Source organism: Pituophis catenifer, unplaced genomic scaffold (genome assembly GCF_029215685.1).
Source record: "Pituophis catenifer annectens isolate HBS135680 unplaced genomic scaffold, rPitCat1.0.hap2 SCAF_10, whole genome shotgun sequence".
In the NCBI taxonomy this organism is placed as follows: domain Eukaryota; kingdom Metazoa; phylum Chordata; class Lepidosauria; order Squamata; family Colubridae; genus Pituophis; species Pituophis catenifer.
This window is the reverse complement of record NW_027256890.1, coordinates 22835514-22857021: the sequence shown is the minus strand read 5'-3', so window position 1 is coordinate 22857021 and position 21508 is coordinate 22835514. Positions and strand designations below refer to the sequence as shown.

General features: G+C 46.0%; 1 protein-coding gene across 1 annotated transcript in view; it reads right to left on the bottom strand.

Moving 5' to 3' along the window:
• Nucleotides 1-1063: 1063 nt before the first annotated feature.
• EHBP1L1 (EH domain binding protein 1 like 1) overlaps nucleotides 1064-21508 on the bottom strand; it is a 47008-nt gene continuing 26563 nt past the window's right edge. The window contains 9 exon segments of the mRNA XM_070951597.1: nucleotides 1064-1757; nucleotides 6125-6239; nucleotides 8090-8163; nucleotides 10082-10181; nucleotides 12817-12937; nucleotides 17223-17299; nucleotides 17469-17517; nucleotides 18175-19248; nucleotides 20643-20691. Of these exon segments, the coding sequence (XP_070807698.1) occupies nucleotides 1670-1757; nucleotides 6125-6239; nucleotides 8090-8163; nucleotides 10082-10181; nucleotides 12817-12937; nucleotides 17223-17299; nucleotides 17469-17517; nucleotides 18175-19248; nucleotides 20643-20691 (1747 nt within the window). The 3' untranslated portion in view covers nucleotides 1064-1669.

The following is a 21508-nucleotide window of genomic DNA, read 5'->3' as shown; positions in this document are numbered from 1 at the left end:
CCGTTACTAAGTAAACCACTCAGGGGCTGCCACAAATAAGAGGGAGTGAAGCTATTCTGCAAAGCACCTGAAGGTAGAACAAGAAGCAATGGGTGGAAACTAATGAAGGAGAGAAGCAACTTAGAACTAAGGAGAAATTTCCCGACAGTGAGAACAATTAACCAGTGGAACAACTTGCCACCAGAAGTTGTGAATGCTGTAACACTGGAAATTTTTAAGAAAAAAATTGGATAACCATTTGTCTGAAGTGGGGTAGGGTTTCCTGCCTAAGCAGGGGGTTGGACTAGAAGACCTCCAAGGCCCCTTCTAACTCTGTTATTCTATTCTAACTGGAATGATTCAATCAGCAACCATGGCAAGAAAGAAGGTAAAATGGGACAAAACTCACTTAAGCAACAGAAATTTTGGGCTCGATTGTGGTCAGGGATTAGCTGTAGCTTTTTTTTCCCAGTCCCATTGTAACTTTGGTCGTTAAATGAGTAATTGTAACTCAAGGACTAACCTGTACTGTATTAGGATTGAATCCGTGCTGTGAATGAATCCACGCCTTCCAGAAGTGGGTTTCAGCAGGTTCTAACCAGTTCTGGAGAACCGGTAGTAGAAATTTTGAGTAGTTCGGAGAACTGGTAGTAAAAATTCTAACTGGCCCCGCCCCCATCTCTTCTCTGCCTCCTGAGTCCCAGCTGATGGGGAGGGAATGGGGATTTTGTAGTATCCTTCCCCTGGAGTGGGGTGGGAATGGAGATTTTGCAGTATCCTTCCCTTGCCACGCCCACTAATCCATGCCATGCCCACCAAGCCACACCCACATTACCGGTAGTAAAAATTCTGACTGGCCCCGCCCCCATCTATTTTCTCTGCCTCCCAAATCCCAGCTGATCGGGAGGAAATGGGGATTTTGCAGGATCCTTCCCCCGGAGTGGGGTGGGAATGGAGATTTTACAGTACCCTTCCCCTGCCACACCCACCAAGCCACACCCACAGAACCGGTAGTACAAAAAAAATTGAAACCCACCACTGATGCTCTTCCCTTCCGGCTCTTTGCATCACTCACCTGTTGTTCGTATTTTCAAAACAATTTATTCCGAAGTCCAGTACAAATTTAGTGCAAATACTCAGGAGCTCGAATTTCAGGAAGAGATGGGCGTTAAGCTTTGCCCGTCATTCCGTTTGGCACTAGAAGCATTTAAGGCACTCGGTGGCTTTGGTACCATCAAGCGTGGATTGTTGTTTTTTTTTTTTTTTAAAAAAGAAAAACATTCAAAAAGTAAAAGGCGGCTTCTGGCAAAAACTCAGAACCCGTTTTCGAACTCAGAACCTCCTGGCATGCACACAGGCAGGCAAGGCAAACACACGCACACACGCAAACCAATAAATAAGTTTCTAAAGCAGATCATTGCAAATATCTCCCCCAGATCGAGAGAAAAATCCCTATCAAAAGTTTGTTTTTTTTTCCCCCCCCAGAGGGTTTAAAAAAAAAAAAAAGAAAAATATTAAGTGCATCTTAATTTATGCCCTTCAAAAGTGGGGAAAAGTCCACAGAGACTTTCTCCTGGGCATGAACAGAGCGCAGCAAGCCAGAAGCAGCATCGGAAGGCGAAAGGTCGGTGGCGGTTCGGGAAACCCCACACTGCAGGGTGGGTGTCGGAGACGAAGGCAGGAGCCCTTCTCAGCTGACGCGGCACTTTTCCCGCCGACTCATCTTGTGACGTCTTTGCTGTAAGCCTCGTTCCAGTCTGGCGTCTTCTTCCAGAGCTCTTGAGAGATTTCGGGGGCGCGACAGGAAGGAAGGCAGGAGGGAAAGGTTGAGGGAGGGAACCAAGGAAAGCTTCGTTAGGTCTCGCCCTTGTTTTTATTTCTTTATTAGGTTATTTTATTTTATTTAGGGATTTATATTCCGCCTGTGTCGCTTTTATAAATAACTCAAGGAGGCGAACGTACGTAATATTCCTTTCTCCTTCTGTTTTCCCCACAACAACCCTGTGAGGTGGGCTGGATTGAGAGAGTGATGGGGCCAAAGTCACCCAGTGGCTTTGGTAGCTAAGGCGGGACTAGAATCTACCGTCTCCTGGTGATTGGCCCAAAATCACCTCGCTGGCTTCCATGCCGAAGGCGGGACTAGAACTCCCAGTCTCCTGGTGATTGGCCCAAAGTCACCCAGGTGGCTTTCATAGGTAAGCGGGACTAGAATTCACCTTCTCCTGGTGATTGGCCCAAAGTCACCCAGCCAGCTTTCATGCCTAAGGCGGGACTAAAACTCACCGTCTCCTGATGATTGGCTCAAAGTCACCCAGCCAGCTTTCATGGCTAACATGGGACTAGAACTCACCATCTCCTGGTTTCTAGCCTGGTGCTTTAAGCCTTAAACCCGTGATGGCGAACCTATGGCACGCGTGCCACAGGTGGCATACGGAGCCATATCTGTGGGCACGCAAGCATTGCCCTAGCTCAGCTCCAGCGCGCATGTGCGTGCCGGCCAGCTGATTTTCGGGCCTTCCAGGCCCACTGGAAGTCGGGAAATGGGCCGTTTCCGGCCTCTGGAGGGCCTCTGAGGCCCTGGGGAAGGCTGTTTTCACCCTCCCCAGCTTCCTAGAAAGCCTCTGGAGCCTGGGGAGGGCAAAAAACAGGCCTTCCGGTCCCAGAAGTGGGGAATGGGCCGTTTCTCGCCTCCGGAGGGCCTCTGGGGATGGTGGGGAAGGCCGTTTTTGCCCTCCCCAGGCTCCAAGAAGGCTTCTGGAGCCTGGGGAGGGCAAAAAAATGGGCCCACTGAGCCATCACGTGCCAAAAGCGCGGGGAGGCAGGGCGCATTGAATTAAGGGTGTGGGCATGCGCACGCGTGACCCCTCCACACTCCCCCCGTTTTTGGCACGCGACAGCAAAAAGGTTAGTCATCACTGCCTTAGACCAAACCGGCTGTCTTTTACCCTGCCTTTATTATTGTGTAAGTAATTATCAACATTACAATATTTATCATTTATAATCAGTTCTAATTACTTCATAATTATTATAGCTACCAAGATGTAGTGAAGAAAATTAGCAGGCTCGTTGTCAGGGTTTTAATGATGCTGTTTTTTTAAAAAAAATTTCAAATCACATTGGGGCAGTCCTAAATAAATTGAGCTTTGCTCCCAGTGAGAAAATATTGGCTGTAATCTTTTCTTTCGTGCTTTGCTTTCCCTTGTGGCCTATATCCTGTGTTTGCAAACAACTAACATGCTTTTTTGCAAGTTACTGCTGGTTTATTACTTTTAGTTTAATTTTCTCTTTGCCTTTAAGACCAATTATTTTGATTTATGCTAACCACTTTCTTTCCAATTGAAATAAAATAAAGGAACTGCAACATGATAGGAATCTTAAACCATTTTTTTTTTGTCTTTCCTCCATTGGAGGAAAAGAATGAAAAATTTCCACGGGAAAGAACTAACCTGATTTTATTAAATATCAAGGCTCTAGACCTCATTATCGAAACATTTTCTCGACTTATATCTCTGATCTCACCTTGCCAACACCATTCCTACAGTTTTCATTTAATTTCATCTCTGTAGCTGGGAGATAATCTACAGATAGTCCTCGATGTACGTACGACCACAATTGAGCCCAAAATTTCAGGTTGCTAAGTGAGACATTCCTTAAGCGAACTTTGCCCCCATTTTACGACCTTTTACGACACTGCGATCGTCATCAATACAAGTCAATTGCCAAGTATCTGAATCCGGATCACATGACCACGGGGAATGCTGCAACGGTCGTTAAGTGTGAAAAACGGTTATAAGTCACTTTGTTCAGCGCTGTTGTAACTTTGAACGGTCATTAAATCATCTTCATTTAACAACCCCATAATCCCTTAAGAGGTGGAGTCTGGGCAACTGAATGGAGCTAGCAAAGTGTTTTAATGGCCGGATGCCTTTCCTGTTGCCAAGGCGGAGTTTTGTTCTGCAGATATATTCTCATGGTGCCCAGAGAGAGAAATATCTGCCTCTACCTAGGATCGAACCCACAGATTATCAGGCGAAAGCTCCGCCTCTAGGCCACCACACACCACCACGTTTGAACGGTCACTAAATGAATTGTTGTAAATCGAGGACTACCTGGATATGAAATTTTGCCTGCGATTATAGGCCAGCAATAAATCCAATCTATGCTCTGCTTTTACTGTTTGTTTGTTTGTTTATTTATTTATTCCAATTTATATACCGCCCTTCTCCCGAAGGACTGAACTGTTGAGAATCACTTCGGTTCACCAGAGAGGTTCATCACGGCAGCCAACACTCCCCCCTCATTCAAGCCCACTGCCCCTCCAAAAGGCATAAACAGATTATTATTATTTTTTGAGATCGAACAATCCTGAAATTCAAAATTTTGAACTTTGTGCCTTTCCGTCTGTCCCAGATTGTGAAAAGCTGAGCTATAATTCAAAGGGGAAAACCTCTCTGCGTATGACATTGATGATTAAGGGGCTGGAGGCTAAAACATTCAAAGAAGGGTTGCAAGATTTGGATATGTCTAGTTTAATGAAAAGAAGGACAAGGGGAGACGTGATAGCAGTCTTCCAATATTTGAGGGGCTGCCATAGAGAAGGGGGGGGTCAACCTATCCTCCAAAGCACCTGAAGGCAGGAGAAGAATGGATGGATGGAAACTAATCAAGGAGAGAAGCAACCTAGAACTAAGGAGAAATTTCCTGACAGTGAGAACAATTAATCAGTGGAACAACTTGCCACCAGAAGTTGTGGGTGCTTCATTACTGGAGGCTTTTAAGAAGAGATTGGATAACCATTTGTCCAGAATGGTATAGAGCAGTGATGGCTAACCTTTTTGCCATCGTGTGCCAGGAGCAGAGTGTGTGTCACGCGCACATGTGCCCACACTCATAATTCTATGAGCCCCGCTCCCACGCATGCATGCACGACCCCCTCTGCTCCTGGTACGCGATGGTGCGGTGGGCCCGGTAGGCCTGTTTTTTGCTCTTCCCCAGCCTCTAGAGCCTTTCTAGGAGCTTGGGGAGGGCAAAAACGGCCTTCCTCACCTCCCCCCGGAGGCCGGAAACGGCCCGTTTGCCGAGGGCCTCTGGGGTGGTGGTGGGGAAGGCCATTTTTGCCCTCCCCAAGCTCCTAGAAAGGCTCTAGAGGCTGGGGAAGAGCAAAAAACGGGCCTTCCTCACCACCCTCCGAGGCCCTCTGGAGGCAGTAAACAGCCTGTTTCCCTACTTCCAGTGGGCCTAGAAGGCCCGAAAATCAGCTGGCCGGTGCGCACATGCACGCCGGAGCTGAGCTCGTGTCCCCACCGATATGGCTAAGCATGCCACTTTTGGCACGCATGCCATAGGTCCCTCACAACTCTGTTATTCTGTTAAGTACATTAATGCCTTCATCACTATACTGCAGCTAAGGACCTGCAATAGGAAGGAACAACCTTTTGTGGGATGGGAAGCGTTTGGCAAAGATGGATGAGCTTGGCCCAAACTTTTATATCATTCTATTTTAATTTCAAGGAAAATTAGATTCAGTGTCAGTTCCTCAGGCCCTTCAAAATTCCTTTAAAATTCTTTTAAAAAAGCAATTACAAATTGGGAATAAGACTTTTGGGAGGCCAATGACAGAACTTTGAGGGGTTAAAAAGGAATACCCTACACACATTAGTTGTATCCTTGTGGCTAGAATATTTGGACTGTGGGAAAGAGAAAAGAAAATAAAAGAAAAGAAAGGAAGAGAAAGGAAGGAAGGAAGGAGAAAGAAAAAAGAGAAAGAAAAAAGAAAGAGGGAAGAAAAAGAAAAGAAAAAGGAAGGAAGAAAAAAGAAAAAGAAAGGAAGGAGAAAGAAAAAGAAGAGAAAGAAGAAGGAAAGAAAAAAGAAAAAAGAAAAAGAAAGGAAGAAAAGAAAGAAGGGAAGAGGGAGGAAAGAAGTAAGGAAGAGGAAAGAAAAGAGATAAGGAAAGAAAAAAAGGAAGAAAGGAGAAAGAAAGGAGAGAAGGAAAGAAAAAAGAAAAGGAGAGGAAGGAAGAATAGAGAAAGGCAAGAGAGAGAAAGAAGGAAGGAAGGGCATAGAAAGAAGGAAACAGAGAAAGAAATAAGGAAAGAAAGAGCGTAGGAAGAAAGACAAAAGCAAAAAAGAAAGATGCCAACTTACATACGCTCTTTGATATCTAGATCTCTGACTAATTCATCGCGCTGATTCACCAGTGAGACCAGTTCTTCCAGAAGGAGCTGCTCCCGTTGCCGCTGGGTTTCTGTTTTGAGCAAGTCTGAAGAGCAGAAAAAAACAGGCTTTCAATCAAGTGGTTTATTAAATAGATTTTTCCGGCTGCCTTTCCCCACTGAGTCGGGGAGAAAAGCAAATATAACAAACAGCCGAGTGACTCCATTTTTTAAAATTCAGAATAGAGCTGGAAGAGATCTCGGAGATCTTCTAGTCCAACCCTGGTAGAACTGGTAGTGATAAAAGCTACCAGGTCAGGCTATCCAGCGGCCTGCGCGGATCGTGGCTGATCCCGATGACGAGGAGGCTGGTGTGGGGTCGCGCCAGCAGCCTGCGCAGCCGGTGCTCGCATCGGACAGCGAGGAGGCTGAAGAGGATGTGGTGCCAGAGGCAGAGACTCAGCCAGGGCCTTCAGAACCTCCAGAGGCTCCTTCAAGTGGAGAGAGCGAAGTGGAGGAGCCTCTCCTCAATGCTCGGGCACGCAGGGCTGCCAAAAGGCAGGAGTGGCTACTCAGAAGGAGGAGGTCTCCTCGACAGTAAGGCTTGAGGATAATTGGCCACTCCCTTAGCCTATTTAAGTCGCACAGAGTTAGTAATTTCTTGCTGGAAACAATGTGTACTTATTACAGAGCATTTTGGAGAGTGAGTGTCTTATCGTATCTTGTTTTCTGGGCTGGTTGCCAACCTTTGCCGGACTTTTGTTTATTCTTGGTATGTTATAACTTTGATAAGGACCGTTGGTGTGTGTCACAATCCTTGGGGATCAGGAGCTGGGGCAGAACAGGTAGTAAAAAAAAAAGCTAGCGAATCTAAATCGCACAGCACAGCTGTTCCCTCCCACATCCCTCGCTGTTCTACTTACCTTAGAAAAGGCTTCCAGTGATTTCACCACTGGACAAAACTCATTTAACTGTCTCACTTATCAATGAAAATTTTGAGCTTAATTGTGGCCGTAAATCAAGGATAAATTGATTTTAAGCAATGTGAGGGCCACCATCAAAAAGGCCCTGTCATAAATCACTGTCCTCATGAATCAAATAAAAGGAGAATAGGGTCAGCCGCTGGCAGATGAGACCTCTGTTTTTAATCCCCACCCTCCACCTTTTTGATCTGAATTACTACAACACCCCTATAAGGTAGGTCCTCTGGAGACCCGAATTCCTGTTGTGGTCCGCCAGCAGCCTGCAGAGCTGCTGGGGAGCTGGGGGGGAACATGGGCCAGTCCTGGAGTTTGAGGAAGGCTCGGATGAGGGCTCTGCATCGGAGGCGGAGATGGGGCCAGCGCCATCTGGGAGTGATGCGCGGACTCCGGAGCCTACAGAGTCGGACATCAGAGAGGCAGTAGGAACAGGAGGAGCCTGTTCCTAGTGCGCGCATGCGCAGAGCTGCCAGAAGGCAAGAACAGCTAAAACAAAAGGGACGACTCGGGAGTAAGGCCTGGAGATGATTGGCCCCTCCCATAAGGCTTAAAAGAGGAGCAAAGGTACACGTGGGCCCTTTGCAGGAAAGCAACGTTGTTAATTCTGTTCCCAATCGGCATCTCTGTTTGATTCTGGACTCCGTTTGGCTTTGCCAATTAGGTCTTTGGCAGAGTGTTGAGGGAGATAAAGGTTGGTGATTATCTCGAAGGACTTTTTGCAACTAATTGGGACTCAGCTGTGAATGAACGTAATTCACAGTTGTTGCAATAAAAGAGGTTTTTGGGACTACCCGTGTGTTTTAATGACTCAGGAAGCCTACATCACAATTCCAAGCTCCTTGTGCTTTTTGTTTCAGGTAGCTACAATGAGCCCAAGTGCCCCTTTTTCACTCGGAGGCTGTGTGTGTGTGTGTGTGTGTGTGTGTGTGTGTGTGTGTGTGTGTGTGTCACCATCTGGCTGAGATTCCAGCCCTCACCTTCGATGGCCATCATGGCGCGAAGTTCACGGCTCAGGAGTTCAAACCGTCGTTCCAAGTCTTGTTCTTCAATTCTGGAAAAATACAAGCCAGTAACACTCAGGCCCAATTCCAGGAGGGTCACAGAAATCGGGGTGCAATACACGTGGGGGACGCTTCGGGGATTGGGGAAAAAAGGGGGAGGTCCCATTTAAAGATCCACTCCCAAACCACAGGAGGGAAACAGAAATGCAATGTCTTTGGTTTTAATCTTAGTGTTGTTGCCCGCCGGCGGCCAGCGGAACTGGCGGCAGAGTCAGACAGTGAGGAGGTTGGGGAGGAACTTGGGCCAGTCCCGGGGGCTGGGGAAAGCTCGGACGAGGGCTCTGCATCAGAGGCAGAGAGCGGGCCAAGGCCGTTTGGTAATTCTTTGCTGCCTCCGGAGTCTCCGGAGTCTGACATCAGCAAGGCAGAAGAACAGCAGGAGCCTGTTCCCAGTGTGCGCATGCACAGAGCTGCCAGGAGAAAGGAATAATTAAGAAAACAGGGTCGACTTGGAAGTAAGGCTTGGAGGTGATTGGCCCCTCCCATAAGACATAAAAGAGGAGCGAAGGGAATGTGAGCTTTTGCAGGAAGCAATTAGTTCATCTGGTCAATTCAAGCTTTGTAAAGTTCTGTTTGACTCTGTGCTAAATTTGGCCTTGCCCTGCGTGTGCCAATTAGTTCTCTGGTAGCATTCCAAGGGAGATAAGGTGGGTGTTTGTAAACACTCCCTTGCAAGACTGTTTGAGAAGCCTGTCGGACTGGGAATGACAATAATTCAGTTGTATGAATTAAAGAGGTTTGCTGTGACTAAGATTGTGCTGTATACTCTCTAAGGAAGCCTAGGTTAGAACACTTAGTAGCAAGTAGATTTAGTTCCTTGACTTACGATCATTCCTTTAATAACAGCTCAAAGTTTATTTTCAGTTATGAGGGCCTTGGGAAAAGTGACTTACAACTGGTCCTTGCACTTATGACCACTGCATCATCCCCGTGGTCTCTGGACTGCAATTTGGGTGCTTGTCCACTGACCGGCACTGATAAGAATCTTGTAGTCAATTATTGTAATCGTGATTTGTAAAGTTAACTGGGGATATCCGGATTCACTCGACAACGTTGTGATACACTGAACGATTGTGTAATTCATTTAATGACTGTATGATTCACTTGATGGCCATAGTAAAAAATGCTCTCAAATCGGATCCAGTCACGTGATGCTTATTTTACGAATGGACTAAATTACGGCAGAAATTGCAGCCCTGATTATGGTCGTAGGTCGGGAACTATAGGTTGTCCTTGACTTACGATAACAATTGACCCCAAAATTTCCGTGGGCTACGTGAAACATCCGTTAAGCGAGTTTTGCCTCGTGGTTACTTTTCTCGCCACGGTTGTTAAGTGAATCACAGTGGCTGTTAAATTAGTCCCACGGTTGTTAAGCGAATCGGGTTTCCCCATTGATTCTGCTTGGGAGGAGGTCTCAAAAGGGGAATCGCGTGACCCCGGGGTGCGGCAACTGTCATAAATATGAGTCAATTGTCAAGCATTTGAATTTTGGATCAGGTGACCATCGGGATGCCACGACGGTTGTTAAGTGTGAAAAATGGTCATAAGTCACTTTTTTCAGGACCGTTATAACTATGAACAGTCACTAAATCAACTGTTGTAAGTCAAGGACTACCTGTATCATCTTCTTTTAATGACCCCATAATCCCTTGCCGGGTGGAGTCTAAGCAACTGAATGGAGCTGAGCATTTACTGGCCAGATGCCTTTCCTGTCGCCAGTGCAGAGTTTTGTTCAGCAGCTATATTCTCATGGTGCCCAGAGAGAGAAAGATCTGCCTCTACCTAGGATTGAACTCACAGCCTCCGGATTGTGAGGCGAGAGCTCCACCTCTAGGCCACTGCACCACTCCCAAGGACTGCCTTTATATGTGTAATTGTACCGTACTTGTTCTTTCTCCTACTCACAACAGCTGTAGTTGATCCTGTCTCCGGATCAGGGCGTTCTTCTTATTGACCAGGGTGAACCATTCCTGGATCAGTTCTTCCTCCTTCAATTTGTCTGCACCTAAAAGGGAAGATAAGAAAAGACTGATGGGTGCCCGTTGGCTTCTAGTGCCTGACCCCATCAGTCTGCCTGAACCTCTCAGCATCACCACCAGATATGAGCCACTTGCCAAGTATCCAAATTGTGATCGGTCGTACAGTGTGAAAAACTATCCTAAGTCACGTTTTTTTCAGTGCCTTTGTGACTCTGAACGATCACTAAGCGAATGGTCTAGGACAGTGGTCCCCAACCTTTTTATCGCCGCGGACCAATCAGCCTTTGATAATTTTACCGTGGCCCGCTGAGCGCGCGCAGGGGTGGGGGCTTTGGGCCACACGTGCGTACCTGCGCGGGGCTCTCTTCCCTGGAGCCTTTGCACACGGCCCAGGAGCTTTTGCGCACGGCCCAGGAGCCTTTGCGCTGCAGCGTTCATGTCCCCCGGCCGCTGCGCGGCCCGGTGCCAGGTACTCCACGGCCCGGCACCGGTCCGTGGACCGGGGGTTGGGGACCACTGGTCTAGGACGGTGATCGCTAACCTTTTTGCCGTCGCGTGCCAAAAGCGAGGAGAGCAGGGTGGGGGTCACATGTGCGTGACCACTCCCATAATTCAATGTGCCCCAAACCCCCGGGCATGCGCATGCGACCCCCTGCGCTTCCCCCGCTTTTGGCACGCGATGGCCCGGTAGGCCTGTTTTTCTAAGAGCCTGGGGAGGGCAAAAACAGCCTTCCCACCTCCCCGGAGGCCTTCCGGACGCCGGAAATGGTCCGTTTCCCAACTTCCGGTTGGACTGGAAGGCGCATTTTTCACCCTCCCCAGGCTCCAGAGGCTTCCTAGGAGCTTGGGGCGGGAGAAAACGGCCTTTCCCATCCCCCTGGAGGCCGGAAGCAGCCCGTTTCCTGACTTCCGGTGGGCCTGGAAGGCTGAAAATCAGCTGGCCAGCACGTCTGTGCACGCTGGAGCTGAGCTAGGGCAACGCTTGTGTGCCCACAGATATGGCTCCGCATGCCACCTGTGGCACGCATGCCATAGGTTGGCCATCACGGGTCTAGGACTATCTGTATTCCTTTTTCACATGGATGAAAACTTTATGCCTTTTTTCACGTTGGTGGACGTGTGCATGGAAGTTAGGGATATTCTGTATGTGAAGTGGGCAGAGGGGGCTTCCTAACCCTGAGTGGGCAATTAATTTTCCTGGGGGGGGTGAGAAGAGAAACTGGAACTGTTCTGGATGGCCAAACCAACAGGAACATATAAAATTCCTGCTCATTTTTTTTCAAATCAGCTAATACTGCAATTATCCCCCTGCGATTATACTTTATAATTCCTTAAATTTAGAATTATAAAGAAGTGACCATCCTGGATTGCTAAAATGTCCCAATTATTTTCCCCAAAGTTGAGAATATTTTAAAATTGGATGCCCAAAGGTCGATCTTTGTGCAGTCCCACAATCAGACAGTAGATGGCAGAAGAATCCCAAAATGACCCCAGAAATAGATTTGTATTCTCATTTTCTGACATTATGAAGCCGACTAGCTCCCACAGTTTCACTCCCACAAATTATAGGTAGTCCTCGACTTACAACAGTTCGTTCAGTGACCGTTCAAAGTTGCAACGGCCCTGAAAAAAGCGACTTACGACCATTTTTCACACTTACGACCGTTGCAGCCCCCACATGGGTCAGGTGATTTACATTTGGATACTTGACAACTGCCTCACATTTAGGATGGTCGCCGCGTCCCAGAGTCACATGTTCCCCCTTTTGTGACCTTCTCACCAGCAACATCCATGAGGAAGCCAGATTCACTTAACAACTATGTTACTCATTTAAGAACGGCAGGGATTCGCTCAATGAACGTGGCGAGAGAAGTCGTAAAACGGGGCAAAAACTCACTTGACAAATGTCTCCCTTAGCAACATAAATTCGGAGCTCAATTGTGGTCGTAAACCGAGGACTACCTCCATAGTTTTCTCTGCTCCCCACTTTTTTTCGGGGGGAGATCCCTGGTGTAAGCTGTTCCGAATCAAGCGGCCTTTGGCAATTGACCGACAGTGAATTTGTCAATGCCGATGGCGGTGTCCAAATTGGTGCTCCTAATGTTTTGGGATGGCACCCAATGATCAGCCAGTGTTCTGACCCAGCTCCCCAAAAATGAGAAACTCTCTGTAGGTGAAGCAATGATTCCTTTATTAGGAGTGCCGGCTGATCGTCGGAACTTTTTTTTTTTTAAAAAAAAAAACTTTTTAGGCATTTTTTTACTACCGGTTCTAGTACCGAAACCTGTTCGGGCGAATAGGTTGTAAAAAAAATGCTTTTAAAAGATTAAAAAAAAGGCTCTGACGATCGCACGCCACAGCTGATCACACCCCACCCGCGCGTTGTTTTACTTACCCCATGCCTCCTTTTGGCATGCATTATGCACGCATGCCCGCGCGCACCTCGCATTTGGTGCGTGGCAGGCACTGCGAATTTGCAGCCAGTGAACTGGTAGTAAACCGGTTCAGATTTCACCACTGCTTGATGTTGATCCCAACTCCCACGCCTCCTCCTCCTCCTCCTCCTCTGATTCGGCTGCTGGAGGGGCAAGTAGCCAACAGGCCACAACAGCCAGTGGCACACCTGGCAAAATTTGCCAGCTGCTGCTGCTTTTGCCCTACCTGTTTGCATCAGAGCCCGCAGTTCCTTCTCCACCACCGCTGCCCGTCCATCAATCTGCTTCTGTTCGTTCTCCAGCGCCCGCAGTTCGGCGACCACGTACTGGCTGGTGTCTTGAAATTTCTACAATCAAACAACGGAAGGCACAGAAGGTAGTCCTCGACTTACAACCACTGGATGGGCTAAGTGGAAGGCCGTTTAGGTCCATCCAATTCCCAAGTGATTTCTTTTCTACAAAAACACTTCAAAGCAGGGGTGAAATCTACTTACCTTCCCTACCGGTTCGGAAGCGCGCTCGAGCGTGTCAGATGCGATTTTGGACCCTCTGTGCACGCACAAAGCCTTCTGCGCGTATGCAGAGGGTCAAAAACAGGTTACTTCCTGATTAAAACCAGGAAGTAATGATGTCCGGGTAGGTGGGTGGACGGAGCTTCGCGCCGCTACTGCTACCGGTTTGCCCAAAACTGGTGCAAACCGGTAGCATTTCACCCCTGCTTCAAAGCAGCCTCACACACAGGCTGTTTCAAAAATGCCCATAGAAAATGTTGTGCGAATCCAGAAAACCGGTTTAATTCTGTACCCAGGTTCACTAAAGCATCTGAAGTTTGAGGTCCTTGGGAAACTGTATTGGGCCAACTTTTTTTCACACAAAAAAACCCTTTCATTCTGGGGGAAAAAAAAATCTTCCTTTTAAATATGGGGCAGAAGAAAGGCTAACTTCGCATGTGGCTCCTTATTTTAAAAATGAAGATTCTAGTCCTCAGGGTAATGACTAAAAAACTTTTTTGTAAGAAAAAAGAAAGAAAAACATCTGTTATTTGCATTGCCTCATTTTGCCGATGTGACAAGCAGAATTCTTTCTTTTTTTTTGCTTATGTTTTAAATATGTTATTTAAAATGAAGATTCTAGTCCTCAGGGTAATGACTTTTTTGTTAAAAAAAAGAAAGAAAAACATCTGTCATTTGCATTGCCTCGTTTTGCCGATGTGACAAGCAGAATTCTTTCTTTTTTTTGCTTATGTTTTAAATATGTTATTTAAAATGAAGATTCTAGTCCTCAGGGTAATGACTTTTTTGTTAAAAAAAAGAAAGAAAAACATCTGTCATTTGCATTGCCTCGTTTTGCCAATGTGACAAGCAGATTCTTTCTTTTTTTCTTTATATTTTAAACATTTTATTTAAAATGAGGATTCTAGTCCTCAGGGTAATGACTAAAAGACTTTTTTTAAAAAAGAAAGAAAAAAATCTGTCATTTGCATTGCCTCATTTTGTCAATGTGCCAAGCAGAATTCTTTCTTTTTTTTTGCTTATATTTTAAATATTTTATTTAAAATGAAGATTCTAGTCCTCAGGGTAATGCCTAAAAGACTTTTTCTTTTTTAAAAAAGAAAGAAAAACATCCGTCATTTGCATTGCCTCGTTTTGGCGATGTGACAAACAGAATTCTTTCTTTTTTTCCATATATATATATATATATACACACACACACACACGTGTGTGTAAAACGTTAAAATCTCGGGTGTTTTCCCGCATCATTAAAAGTCTGTTAGTTGAAATACTTAAAATCCTGGCTAAAATCCCATCTTAAAATCCTCCAAAATCCCAACAAAACACTTTGTAAGGTCTTTTGAAACTCTGGCTAAAATCCTAACCAACACTTTATATATATATAAACTGTATATATATATCTAATCTGGAGAAATTATCCATGGGAATTGGGACTGACTTTTCATGGGCTGGGGTCACGCAGAGTTCTTGCAATTCGGTTGTGAAATGAAATTGTTTCCTGTCCTGTTAAAACAGACAGTCTTCCTGGGCATCTCAGCTTCTGCCCAGAACGGGGAAAAATGCTCATTCTCTCCAAATTTGAACCCATGATCACAACAAACAGAACCTTGTTCTTCTTTCCACTTCAGCCCAGAGACTACAAAGAGAGGAAGGAAAGTCAACAACAATTGCTCAATTCCCACATGATTTGAGAGGGCATCATGAGATGCCCGTCGCCAGGAGCTCGTGTTCTCAAGACCTCACGAGGGCTAGAAACTTTCCGGGTTTGAAAAAAAACTGAATTTCTCAAGAACCTGAAGGGATTTTGAGCTTCCAAGCTGCCATTCCTGCAAATACCTTTTACAAAAATACCTGGCCTGGAGGGAGAGTTCTCATTTGGTGTTTGAACATGTTGTGTAAAACCCAGAAAAGAAATTTTGAAATTTTGAATTTGTGTGACTGCAGCCTGGGCACCACAGAGGGTTGGACTAAATGATCTCTAAGTACACAGGAAGTCTTACGATGGCATTTGGGACCAGAATTTCAGTTGCTAAGCAAGTTTGTTTTACTATAAAGTGTGGTAGTCACACACGCTCAACTTTTTTGGCCAAGATCAGTGGTGAAATCCAAATTTTTTTACTACAGGTTCTGTGGGCGTGGCTTGGTGGGTGTGGCTTGGTGGGCACGGCAGGGGAAGGATACTGCAAAATCTCCATTCCCACCCCACTCCGGGGGGAAGTATACTGCAAAATCTCCATTCCCACCCCAATCTGTGGCCAGCCAGAGGTGGTATTTGCCGGTTCTCCGAACTGCTCAAAATTTCCGCTACCAGTTCTCCAGAACCTGTCAGAACCTGCTGGATTTCACCCCTGGCCAAGATACTTAAGCAAATCACTGAGGTCGTTCACGAAAATCATTTCAATGTTACATTTGAAATTAAATTTGTTTTAATGCTAGATTTTTAAACTTCAATTCAGTTTCATTTTAATTTTTTTTTAAACGGAAAGTAAATTCAGTGCCATGCTACATTTTTAAAATTTAAATTAAATTCATCTACATCTTAAATCTTTAAATTTTAATCGAACGTGATCAGATATGATGCCTTGCAAATTAATAGCAAAAAAAAAAAAAAAAGGAACTTTGGATATGAGAAAGCAAAAACAAAGCAGCTCAGATGTTAGGTTTGTATTCACTTTGTTTTACAATTCCTGTTTTACAAAAGGGCTGGCCTGCCAACTTCCTTCCTGACCAAACTTCCTGGAGTTAATTTTACAGCTGGATTTTTATTTTTTTTCATTTTTTTTGCAGCTCAACCTTATGGCTCCATGTTTAGATCTTGCAGAAGTGTTTTTTTTTTTATTGTTTATTTATATGTCACCTTTATAATTTTTTACGAACAACCCAAGATGGAGAATGTACCCAACGTATTTTATTCCTCTTGTTTTCCCCGTAACAACAACAACAGCCCTATGAGGTAGGCTGGGCTGAGTCAGAGAGAGGGACTGACGCAAAGTCTGGACCCAGCTGGTTTTCATGGCTAAGGCAGAACTAGAACTCACAGCCTCCTGGTGATTGGCCAAGACTAGGTACCCCACTGTTTTTATGGTCTGAGGCAGGACTTGAACTCACCATTATCTGCTGATTGGCCCAAAATCACCCAGCCGTCTTTCATGCCTAAAGCGGAACTAGAACTCACTGTCTCCTGGTCACCCAGCTGGTTTTCATGGGACTAGAACTCACAGCCTCCTGGTGATTGGTCTAGAGTTACCTCACTGGCTTTTATGGTCTGAGGCAGGACTTGAACTCACCATCATCTGCTGATTGGCCCAAAGGCACCCAGCCGTCTTTCATGCCTAAAGCGGAACTAGAACTCCCAATCTCCAGGTGGGTGTCCCAAAGTCACCCAGCTGGCTTTGATGTCTAAAGCAGAACTAGAACTCACCCTCTCCTGGTGATTGGCCCAAAGCCACCCAGCCAGCTTTCATGCCTAAAGGGGAACTAGAACTCACTGTCTCCTGGTGATTGGCCCAAAGTCACTCAGCTGGCTTTCATGCCTAAAGGGGAACTAGAACTCACTGTCTCTTGGTGATTGACCTAAAGTCATCCAGCCAGTTTTCATGCCTAAGACGGGACAAGAACTCATCGTCTCCTGGTGATTGGCCCAAAGTCGCCCAGCCGTCTACCCTGCCTAAGGCGGCACTAGAACTCACATCCCCCATTTTCTAGCCTCGTGCTTTCACCCCTAGGCCAAAGGCTTACTCTCTCCAAAAGAAATCATCTACTCTCCCCTCATCCTAAACCAGGGGTCTGCAACCTTAAACACTCAAAGAGCTATTTGGATCTGTTTCCCACAGAAAAGAAAACACCGGGAGCCACAAAACCCTTCCTGTGCCTGACTACAAAACTAGCATATGTAATCGAATTAAATGTTCTGTTTTCTTCCGAAACTTTTCTTTTCTTGGATTTATCCATGGTTGGCCTACCGGGGGTTGAAAAGCTCAATAAATCGTGTACTGGCATGTGTCACACATTGGCGGTTGTGATGCATATTTTGAGTGACAGGGAGCCGCAGCAGAGGGGTGAAAGAGCCACATGCGGCTCCAGAGCCACAGGTTGCTGACCTCTGTCCTAAGCCACTTACTGGAATTTCCTCTTCGTGGTTGCTGTTTTTCAATTCGGAGTCCAGAGGTTGCTCCGGGGAAGGAACGGCGGGAGAAGCTACAAAAGGAGGAAACCAAAATTAAGAGTTGACAATTTTTTAATAGTATATCCTGCTACTGGTGTGTCCCTTGTGAATCTCACAACACAAACCCCTTTTCCTGAGGCTATTTGCCCTTAACAATATTTATTTCCAACCCCTTGTAGACACCCGGCATCCCCAACTCACCTGGTTGTTTCGTTTGTCGGACCTTCGTCCCCTCGTTGCAAACATCGTCCTGGATAAAGAAGAATTAGAAGGCACTGATTCTCAACCCAGAGAGCATTCGATCCCAGCAAACCACAGAGGTAGTCCTCCACTTACAACCCTTCGTTTAGTGACTGTTCAATGTTACAATGGCACTGGGGAAAAAAGGGACTTTTGGACCGTTATTCACACTTACGACCGTTGCAGCATTGCCACGTTCACGTGCTTGGCGACTGACTCATATTTATGACGGTCACGGGATCCCCTTTTGCGACCTTCTGACAAGCAAAGCCAAGAGGCCAACCAGATTCACTTAGCAACTAGGTTACTAATTTAAGAGCTGCAGTGATTCACTTAACAACCGTGGCAAGAAAGGGACGTCTCGTGGGGCAAATGGACAAATTTCTCACTTAGCGACGTAAATTTTGGGCTCAATTGTGTGGCCGTACGTCAAGGACCGCCTGTACTAACCTCACAACGGCAGTGACTCACTTAACAACTCTGGCGAGGAAGGTCGTAAAACGGGGCAATACTCATTTAACAACTGTCTTACTTAGCAATGAAAAGTTTGGGCTCGATTGTGGTCGTAAGTCGAGGAGTACTTGAACAAACAAAAAAATCAACAATGCATTAACTCAGTGAGCTCAACTCAACTTTTCTCCCAAACCGCCCTCCGGGCATCACTCACCGCCATCCGTCGCGGGCTGGATTCCTCCGCCTGTCCACCCCCTTCCGTCTCATCCACCGAGAGGGACTCACTCTTCAACCGTGACCGTCGCTTCTTCACCAGGTCTGCGTCGCGCATATGAGCAAAGGCGGATTTGATGGAGTGGGACCGGGGCGGCGCTATGGGGCCTGCGGTGCCCGCCGAGGGGGCGTGCTGGACGGGACGCTCCACGCTGCCCCGGGAGGTGAGCCGTTTGAGCCGGGGAGGTGCAACCACCTTCTCGTCCTTACCGATCTTCTCCGTGTCCGACTCGCATTTCCCAGATTCCCCCGGGTCCTGGTTGGAGACACCCGAGGAGCCGTTGGCCAGTCCTTTCCCATCATGCCTTGGGGTTTCGCCCCCAGAATCCTCCCGTTCGAAAGGTGAAGGGGCACCGTTGATCAACCTGTCGGGTTTGGAGATTTCCGCGAGAAGACGCTGTGAATTTGGGGTGATCTCGTCTGCCACGTTCTCGTGGGATTTATAATCCACAGGACCAAGAAATATTGTTTTATTTTCTTCAGGGGCCACCCCATTTTTGACTTCTGGCCCTACGGAGGTGACGCTGCCGATCGCTCCTGAGCCGTTTGGCTTCGCGCCCGGCTGCCCCTCGGTCTCCTTGCGGGGGACGGTCTCCGCAACGGCTTCATTCCCAGAATCCTTTGCCTCGTTTGCCCCTTCAGGCCTCCCAGAATCCTCCGGGACAGCAGATTCCGCTTCTCCTTTCTGCTTTTCCTCCAAGTTTGCTGCTTTCCCAGAATCCCCCTTGGCTGCTAGAATCTTCCCTGGCTTCTCCGCGTTACTTTGCAGATGTTGGGAGTAAAACACAGCCGGATCGACGGATCCCGAGGAATCTGTGTCGAATTTGCCCACTTTGTAAGTAGTCTCGCTACTGTGGCTGGCAAACTGTACCACGTTGAGTTCCTGTCCAGTAAAAAATGCCCGGATCTGGCAAAGGTACGTCATCACGATCAACCGATCGGGCACCGTCAAAAAGACCATATCCGCCGGGTCCATTAGCCGGGAGATGCCCAGCGTGGCAAAGCCGTCGAAGGCCTGAAAAGAGAAGGAGAAAAAAAAAAAAAAGACGTTCAGAACCAACAGCCTCTTTCCCAACAGGAAAATACAGCTAGTCCTCGACTTACGACCGCAATTGAGCCCGACATTTCCATCGCTAAGTGAGACATTTGTGAATCCTGCCCCATTTTAAGACCTTTCTTGCCACTTGGTTGTTCAGCGAATCGCTGCCGTCGTTAAGTTACTTAGCGACCGTTGTTAAGTGAATCTGGCTTCCCCCGTTGACTTTGCCAGTCAGAGGGTTGCAAAAAGGGGAATCATCATGTGACCCCGGGTCACTGCCACCGTCATAAATATGAGTCAGCTGCCAAGCCTCTGAATTTTGATGACGTGACCAGGGGGTTGTAAGTGTGAAAAATGGTCGCTACTGGTTGTAACTTTGAACTGTCACTAAATGAACTGCTGCAAGATGAGGATTACCTGTATTATATATTATTTCATTTTATTTATTTTTTGATTAAATTAATATGGCACCCCTCTCACTGCCAAGAGACTCTTAATGAATGAGATAACCATTTGTCTGAAGTGGTGTATGGTTATTCCTATTCCTATTCCTATTCCTATTCCTATTCCTATTCCTATTCCTACTCTAGTCCTGTCCTGTCCTGTCCTGTCCTGTCCTGTCCTGTCCTGTCCTGTCCTGTCCTGTCCTATTCTAATTCTAATTCTAATTCTAATTCTAATTCTAATTCTAATTCTAATTCTAATTCTAATTCTATTCTATTCTATTCTATTCTATTCTATTCTATTCTATTCTATTCTACTCTACTCTACTCTACTCCTATTCCTACTCTAGTCCTGTCCTGTCCTGTCCTGTCCTGTCCTATTCTATTCTAATTCTATTCTATTCTACTCTACTCTACTCTACTCCTATTCCTATTCCTATTCCTACTCCTACTCTAGTATTGTCTTGTCCTGTCCTGTCCTGTCCTGTCGTCCTATCCTATCCTATCCTATCCTATCCTATCCTATCCTATCCTATCCTATCCTATCCTATCCTATCCTATCCTATCCTATCCTATCCTATCCTACTCCTACTCCTACTCCTACTCCTATTCCTATTCATGTCAATGTTATTTAATGTTATCTGCTCTTCCTTAGCAACTGCTAAGATTCTTCTGTCTGCGAGGTCATCTTGAAATTTTGCCCATTTTACAGGTGGAAGGACTGAGGCTGACAAAGAGGGAGAAATTGCCCATTTTCCCCAAAAATCTAGATTGCTCACTTCTTCGTTTCTCATCTAGAGTTTCCCTTTCCGAGAACAATTCTGGGAAAGGGGAGTGATTTTTGGCCACTGGAAAAACTCAGGGAGGAACCAGTGTCTTTCGCAACCGCCTGACAAGGTGGTGTAACGAGTTCGAAAGCCGACTCACCAGTTTATTGTTCTCTTTGATGTCGAGGGGATCCAGAGCTTCGTAGTTGCTGAAGAGAAAAGGAAAGAGGGGAAAAATGTGAATATTGTTGTAAATATCCTCAAATAATTCATTTCTATTGGCTAGAGGGAGCTAGAAGAGGAAAATACAGGAAGTCCCGACTTATAACAGTTTGTTTAGTGACTGTTCAAAGTTACATCGGCACTGTAAAAAGCGACTTAGTAAGTTTAGTAAACTTAGTAAGTTGTAAATTTTTCACACTTACGACCGTTGCTGCATCCCCCACGGTCATGTGATCAGAATTCAGACCCTTGGCCTCTGATTCATATTTATGACGGCTGTAGTGTCCCATGGTCACGTGATCCACTTTTGCGACCTTCTGACCAGCAAAGATGATGGGGAACCGGATTCGCTTAACAACCAGGTTTCTAACTTATCAACGGAAGTGATTCGCTTAACAACCAGGTTTCTAACTTACCAACTGAAGTGATTCACTTAACAACTGGGTTTCTAACTTATCAATGGAAGTGATTCACTTAACAACAAAGTTTCTAACTTATCAATGGAAGTGATTCACTTAACAACCGGGTTTCTAATTTATCAGCTGAAGTGATTCACTTAACAATCAGGTTTCTAAGTTATCATCTGAAGTGATTCACTTAACAGCCAGGTTTCTAACTTATCAACAGCAGTGATTCACTTAACAACCAAGTTTCTAACTTATCAACTGAAATGATTCACTTAACAAACAAGTTTCTAACTTATCAGCTGAAGTGATGCACTTAATAATCAGGTTTCTAACTTATCAACTGAAGTGATTCACTTAACAACCGGGTTTCTAATTTATCAACAGCAGTGATTCACTT